Consider the following 7,991-nt stretch of genomic DNA (forward strand, 5'->3'; position numbering starts at 1 on the left):
TATAAAGACCGAAGTTTTGGCCACCTTACTCTTCTTTACGTTCCGTTGTTGGCTATAGGTGATAAAACTGATTTGTGTCTCTAACGGTTGGTTTTTAGGTTTTCAATGAGAGAAAAATATAATCTGAGTAAAAAATCGTTTTAACCCTTTCAGTTCTTCTCATTTTTAACCCCACCGAAACTAGCGTGGCTGACGATTAATTCATTCTTATAGGAAAATCCTCTTTCGATTTCATGGAAAAAATAAGTTGTGTGACCATATAATGCAACCCGACTCTTAAACTATTTTATGTTACATTATGTGAATATAAACTGTCAGCGAAATAAAAACATCCAGCAGGTAATTACAGAATGACTTTATTTAACATTATCAATACAAAGTTTGTTATGTATGGGCAAGGCTTCTAGTTGTGAGACACGACGGATCGTATCCAAGACACCACCGGAGCTACGGAACTCACGAGGACCGGGTAAGGGTAAGCGGAAGAACACGACTGGTCGTAGTCGGGGACGTCGATGAACATCCCGTAGAGGAGGGAATCGGCCACGAAAGGGGCCCCGAAGTCGCCCTGCAACGAATAGAAGTACGATAACACAATAGTCTTCTTTTTAAAGGCTTGTTATTGACGAAGGAAGGTTTGAAAGGATAACAGGATTTCGGACAATTGCCATCGTTATAGATTGTAAAAGCTATAACACAACGTTTCGAGGATTGAAATGTATCCTCTTCATCGGGTGGGGGAGGTATTAATACATACAAAATGAACGAACAGAAAGAAGTAAAGAAGGGAAAGAAAAGGGTTCAAACATACCCAATATCTGCTTGGAGTCTAGTCCAGGCGTTGTCATTGCATCCTGTGCAGAGTAATCATGGTGAAAAGATATTTTCATCGTCTCATCAAGTGCACGATTGAGTGCACTAAGACATTATTGCCACCTGACGAATAGGATAGATTCCAATCCTCGAAACGTTGTGTTATACCTTTTACAATAGTCTTCACATAACACAGTTATAATGGAGGGTTGTTTCAATGTGAATGTTGAGTTTACCCCCAGTTCACCTTCCTCTTAGTGCAGCGTCTGGAATCCGACGCTGTCACAGACTTGACTCTTGGAATCTGGAGTGATGTTCGGATGAAGAGATCCAAACAATTCGATAAAGAAGAAGCTCAAAATAATTTTCTTACATCGTTTTAACATATGTTTCTTAACATCGTGATTACTCATATTTTGTGTAGATTACAAAATATAGAGTGATCATGGTGAAGAGATATTATCAACGTTTCATCAGGTGTACTATTGAATGCACTAAGACGTTTTAGACACGATTGCTAAGCACGGTGGAGCAACCGAGTTTTCTACACATAACGTAGCTTCTTCACATAGATTAGGCCTACATGATATTTTTTATATGATATCGTTTTTATATGTTGTGCCACACGAAATTTACTTATAACGTATTATTCTTGGTATTCTTTTACTTTACTTACTTTCTTACTTAATCTATGTTCGTGCAATACGGACCTAACGTTTAAATTGTGTGCTGGTAGTTCTTTATTTTATTTACTATCTTACTTAATCTATGTTCGTATAATAGGGACCTAACCTTTAAATTGGTTATTGGTATTAGTGGTTCTTTACTTTACTTACTTTCTTACTTAATCTATGTTCGTGCAATACGGACCTAACCTTTAAATTGGTTATTGGTATTAGTGGTTCTTTACTTTACTTACTATCTTACTTAATCTATGTTCGTGCAATACGGACCTAACCTTTAAATTGGTTATTGGTATTAGTGGTTCTTTACTTTACTTACTATCTTACTTAATCTATGTTCGTGCAATACGGACCTAACCTTTAAATTGGTTATTGGTATTAGTGGTTCTTTACTTTACTTACTATCTTACATAATCTATGTTCGTGCGATACGGACCTAACCTTTAAATTGGTTATTGGTATTATTGGTTCTTTACTTTACTTACTATCTTACTTAATCTATGTTCGTGCAATACGGACTAACCTTTAAATTGGTTATTGGTATTATTGGTTCTTTACTTTACTTACTATCTTACATAATGTATGTTCGTGCAATACGGACCTAACCTTTAAATTGGTTATTGGTATTAGTGGTTCTTTACTTTACTTACTATCTTACTTAATCTATGTTCGTGCAATACGGACCTAACCTTTAAAATTGGTATTAGTGGTTCTTTACTTTACTTACTATCTTACTTAATCTATGTTCGTGCAATACGGACCTAACCTTTAAATTGGTATTAGTGGTTCTTTACTTTACTTACTATCTTACTTAATCTATGTTCGTGCAATACGGACCTAACCTTTAAAATTGGTATTAGTGGTTCTTTACTTTACTTACTATCTTACTTAATCTATGTTCGTGCAATACGGACCTAACCTTTAAAATTGGTATTAGTGGTTCTTTACTTTACTTACTATCTTACTTAATCTATGTTCGTGCAATACGGACCTAACCTTTAAAATTTGGTATTAGTGGTTCTTTATTTTACTTACTATCTTACTTAATCTATGTTCGTGCAATACGGACCTAACCTTTAAAATTGGTATTAGTGGTTCTTTACTTTACTTCTCTTACATAATCTACGTTCGTGCAATACGGACCTAACCTTTAAATTGGTTAAAATTGGTATTATTAGTTCTTTTACTTTACTCTTACTATCTTACTTCATCTATGTTCGTGCAATACGGACCTAACCTTTAAATTGGTTAAATTGGTATTATTGGCTCTTTATTTTACTTACTATCTTACTTAACCTATGTTCGTGCAATACGGACCCAACAAATAGATTATTGCTCTGGGTCTATTATTACTTCTCTTACACTTTTCTTACTTAATCTTTGTTAATACGATACTGACCAAACATTATATATTGTTCTTAGTGTTGATATTACTTTTGTTCATACTATTTTACATAACATACAGTGTGTTGCGGTTTGAGATAGCTTTGATTTAGATAGAGATCTAGGTAGTTACGCTTTTGTGTCAAATCCTTTTTGTTAATTGATGATAGTAAATACCTTACACATCTGTACCATTTTATTTCAAATTCTCCATTTTTTCAAAGTCAGTTGGGTAATGATGATTTACTAAATGCTTAAACTTTACCACCATCTTATGTGATAGCAATATATCTGAATCCAACTGACATACATAATCCATAAGAATAAAATTTAGACCCCTGGATCGAATCCCCGCTTGATTGGGCTCATCTAGAGTATGCGATACGTGTAATTCTTAACAGTAAATGGTTGTGTTGAGAAAAGACACGTCACAACGCAATTCGTGTAAGGTTGGAATAATCCTTTAAGGATTTTCTAGTCGTAGCTCTCTAAGATATCTCTGAAGAAAAGACATATAGAAAAAGCTTTGCTCAATCTTAGAGGATTCGTAGGTATTTAAAGTATAATCTAGGGGCATCTGGGCAAATCAAGCCTTCAGGAAACACTTGAAGAGAATAATATAAATTCTTCACGAAATGTATATGAAAGATGACTGAAGGGAGTACCATGTTATTATCGATAAGATAGTTAATATTCTTGAATAAGATTTCATCATTAACGTAATTTTATTCTGGTATATTTCATTTCAAAATTTAATAATCTTAAATCATGAAGCATTAAAATAACGTCTTCATTTTATAACTCATACAAGCTGTAAAAATCGTATTTTTGTCTTCAACCGATTGTATTTATTGCTTCTTACAAAAGTGCTCATGATTCTCTTTTTAAATACCTTATTTAGAGTTTAAGAAGGTATTTTGTGTTTTAGGAGAGTTATCTTAAAGTGCTGTGGCTTTAAAACCAAATGCAATGAACCATTTTAATACAAGAGGGATATATGTGTTTAATCCAAGTTTTACTTTTCTAAATTTCTGCTATGGGCTTATTACAGCATTCTTATGTTGATAAAATAGATACGGTAAGAAAGCATTATTGAGCTAAACATTTAATTAACTTACGAAGCAAAGCGTTGTTTTGCCCTGATTAAAGGCACAGCCGAGTCTCTCGTTCCAAGAGTAGTTAAAGGTAGAAAGTCGGTTTGAACACTCATCTTGGGAGAGCAACGTCATCTCGCCCCCATGTAGAGGAAACGGCATACGGCCAGATTTATCATCCTTGACAATATTAAATGTATTCAGTATATTATAATAATGCAATTTAAAATAATTAATTTCTAGTAACTTCTTGCTTGATACAAAGTTATGTATCGTTTATTATACTGATCGCAGATAAATAACTACTATTTCAATAGGACAATTTTTAAATTGACAAGTTTTTAAACTGTCCAGTTTTCAAACTGTCCAATTTTCAAACTGTCCAGTTTTCAAAATGTCCAGGTGTAAACAGGTGAGTTCAGTTTACTTACAATGTAGCCCCAGCTGGCCACTTTCGTGACGGTGTCAGGTTGAGGATTGCTCTTCGGCAAACGAATAGGCTTGACCTTGGCGGACCACCTAAAGTGACCTTTGACCTTGACGCAGGCGTAATTGTAGTCCAACTCTTTGCTGTCGAAGGACGGGTGAAACACGATCTTGACGGCTTGGAACTGACTGCCGGTGGCTCCATCATCGCTGCCCGCCACAACGGTCAGGTACTTGGGGTTAAAACTGAAGCCAAAAAATTTAATTTTTGGGAAATTGGGAACAACATAAACAAGGGATTCTTGAAGCAGTCCTGTAAGGAAAAGTGAAAAACTATATTTCGAAAACTAATTATTCATATTTGGAATCTACTCTATGATAACTTAGAAGTCTAACTCTAAGAGAGTCCAACATGTTGTGTTGTGTCTATCTTGGTTGAAAAATAAATTATAAACTAACGAAATGTGTATAGACCCTCCTTCTTCTGATGTATTAGACTTGTTCAAATGAAAAATACCAAAATTAAAAAATAACAATGTTATTTGTACAGTGGTTGCTTTTTACTGTGGATGTCAGTAGCAATATATTGTGGACAAGATATTTTAATGAAAAACACATCTTGAATACTTGATTTCGCAAGTTTCAAGACGGGAATTAGTGACTCACCCGTAAATAAAATGTGCAGTAGTGAGACTCCAAGATTTGGACACGATGTTACCGCTTCCTATGTAAATTCCGTCGTATAAATACGAGACCTGTAACAGAGTCGAATTCTGAACATCATAGAAACTATATGAGATGTAATCATTGCTCTATTACATTACTTTCTTGAACATAGATATACAGTCATATCTTCAGATACACTTACCAACAGTTCAGTATTAAACGTATCACATTGTAATTTTTCTCACATATATTCATTAATGAGATGAGTTGTAGGCACTTCATGTTTTTTTTGGAAATGTCAAAAACAATTCCTATCTTAAATGGATACTGTTGAAGAAATTCTCAGATGATTATATAATATTGATTTATACTTTAAATCAAAATGAAAATGAATTAAAATTTTCTTAACCTAAATAAATGTAGTTTATGGTTTTGTTTGTATATTACACTTACCAAGTATGGGAACTTCTTGATTGAAACGGTTTTACCCCCGTATACTCCAAGACCTGCATCCTTTTTGTCCTGGGATCCTTCTATTCCATGGACCACGATTGCAGCTGAAAGACATGATTCACTTAATACAAAGAATCAAGACGTTTAAAACAACCAATATTAACAGTTTAGTTCAATGTTTTCCTTTCGGTTATTTTTGTCAAGACAGCACACAAGGTCCCTCTGTTTTTTTTAAATGAATGCATTTAAATGTATTAGATACTTAGCATTTTAAACTTTGGAAATAGTACAAGCACTTTGAAAAGTTGAATTGGGCATTCAAATTTTTATCAAGCTAAACTTCTTGATTGAGACGGTTTTGCCCCAGTATATTCCAAGGCCTGCATTCTTTTTGTCCTAAAATCTGTCTAAGCCATGGACCAACGTTACAGCTGAAACTCAATGTTATGTGAACAATGCAAATAATTAATACAATCAGTATAAAGAACTTATATTAACCTTTTAGTTTAATGTTGCATTTTTAGTTACTTTTTGTGAAGATAGTATATGAGGTAAGTCTGTATTTACTTAATGGATGAATTTAATTGAATACATCTAATAAGATAATTAGAACTTTAAACATTTGTAATAGTATAATCATATTTTAGAACCTTTCAAATAAAAATTGAATAAGCCATTCAAATGTTTTTAGGATATAATCACATGAAACAATGTGAATAGAATAGCTTTGGTTCTCCACACTTACTCGAAGAATTTAATAATGTGACCTGAGAAAAACATCGTATGATTTCTATATTAAATAAAGCAAGGCACACACAAATCTAGAATTCTGTGAGCTTTAGGTCATATGGTTCTTTTTTTAAATTTAACGACTTCCAAACTACTCTTCAAAATTCGTTACCTATTCTTTTTATTGACTTTCCAAACATTAATAATTGAAAAATCTTTAATTAGCATTAAAAGTAATTTAACATCACGTTAAGACCCCATAGGTTGGTTTGGTTTTGTTTCTTCCATATAGGGACTATAAAAAGTTAAAATTTGATGTTTATCATAAGTAAAATTAAGTAAATGCTGCTGGAAAATATCCAGATTGAAAGATAAGCAATAAATGCTGATAATTAAAAAATAAATAACGGAAAATGTCAGTTTTAAACTCTTACAAAATTCTATATATTTCAGTTATTGCTTGTTTCTGGTATTTATTTGCTATTTATTATCCTCTTTTCCGTAAGTTAAAAATAATTTTAAACCGTTCATTTTCAGAAGTCATGAAATACATAGGCCTACTGTAACAGCAATTTTTTTTTTGGATCTGATTACAAAACTGTGCAATATTCCTGCTTTAATACTTATACATTCTCGTTATATTCTTTCTTGCGACCTTCTATACGAAAATTAGTTACCTAAGATAGAAATTACTCTGAAATTAACACAAAAATTAACGGTAACAAAACCAACCGCACCGCCCCATCATTAAAATGCCAATACCAACCGTGAAATATTTACGTCATGATTCTCGAATTTTTTTATTGAGTATCATTTAAAGTGGACGAAATGACAAATTTAAACGCTCTTATTCCTCATAGAGTGCTATTTACTGTCCGGGGTGTCTTAAAAGCTTGTGGCGATAAAATAAAAACAATCATTCATAGACCTATTGCACCATGTTACTTTACATGATTGAATTTTTAGTTTCTGAATATATTTTAAAAGAAACTACGGTGATCTACCGCAGACGATAAGTTAACACTTTTTACTAAGGTATTATATCTTTTATTAAAAAATTGATATGTGTGAAATTTAACCATTTACAATTTTCAAAAAAAAAAAAAAAATTTTTAGAAAATATATACATATACACTTAAGAAATAATACGTAGTGCCCATGTATAACAAGGTACTTACTTAATACCAATATGAGGAGTGTATTCATGATGTATGCTTTACTAACCGAAACTCGCACACAGCACACTCACACATTTCGCTCCACTTGGTTTATAAAGCACTTTATTGACAACTGAAGTGTTTACAATTAAATTTTTGACATTTTTGAGTGCATGACTGTCACGTCGAATACTTAAACTGAGTTGACCTATCTTGCACAACTGATTGTTATACTCGTACAACAGTGGTACGTAAGATTTAAGCATAGCAGAAAGTATTTGGTTATATAAAGTGGTACTAGAAAAACCAATTTTATTCTTTTCCAAAAAAAATCTATTTTTATGATATTAACAATGAAATGTAATCTGAATTTCTGGCGGTTACTGGCAATGCTGGGATTTTTGAGAACCACAATTCAGTTTCCCTTACTTACCAATACGAGATATTTTGGCGAAAAAGAACTATTTTGAATCAAATATCTTGAAAATGGGACTCTAGTTACAAAAATGTTGATTTCTGTGAAATTCCAGGCAAAGGCTTAACGAATCGCACTACAAACTTTGCGTCGGTTTAGAGGTAATTGTCGT

At 32.8% G+C, this 7,991-nt stretch overlaps 1 protein-coding gene across 1 annotated transcript; it reads right to left on the reverse strand.

Annotated features, from left to right (window-relative positions):
* Positions 1-340: 340 nt before the first annotated feature.
* On the reverse strand, positions 341-7,543 carry LOC124356226 (trypsin-1-like). The gene is made up of 6 exons (XM_046807411.1): positions 7,426-7,543; positions 5,519-5,622; positions 5,066-5,154; positions 4,405-4,645; positions 3,998-4,153; positions 341-568 (listed from the first exon to the last, which is right to left on the reverse strand). Exons 1-6 carry the CDS (start codon positions 7,451-7,453, stop codon positions 404-406), a joined length of 783 nt encoding a protein of 260 aa, XP_046663367.1. The 5' UTR covers positions 7,454-7,543; the 3' UTR covers positions 341-403.
* Positions 7,544-7,991: the final 448 nt, after the last annotated feature.

Source organism: Homalodisca vitripennis, chromosome 2 (assembly GCF_021130785.1).
Source record: "Homalodisca vitripennis isolate AUS2020 chromosome 2, UT_GWSS_2.1, whole genome shotgun sequence".
Classification (NCBI taxonomy): Eukaryota; Metazoa; Arthropoda; class Insecta; order Hemiptera; family Cicadellidae; genus Homalodisca; species Homalodisca vitripennis.

What these genes read in the sequence shown, in the direction of transcription:
- LOC124356226 (XM_046807411.1), bottom strand. Translation starts at nt 7,453, where the DNA reads ATGAATACACTCCTCATATTGGTATTAA. An exon ending in TCAAGAAGTTCCCATACTTG is followed by an intron (nt 5,155 to 5,518) that starts GTAAGTGTAATA and finishes ACTCTGTTACAG; the next exon opens with GTCTCGTATTTATACGACGG. An exon ending in ACTGCACATTTTATTTACGG is followed by an intron (nt 4,646 to 5,065) that starts GTGAGTCACTAA and finishes TTTTGGCTTCAG; the next exon opens with TTTTAACCCCAAGTACCTGA.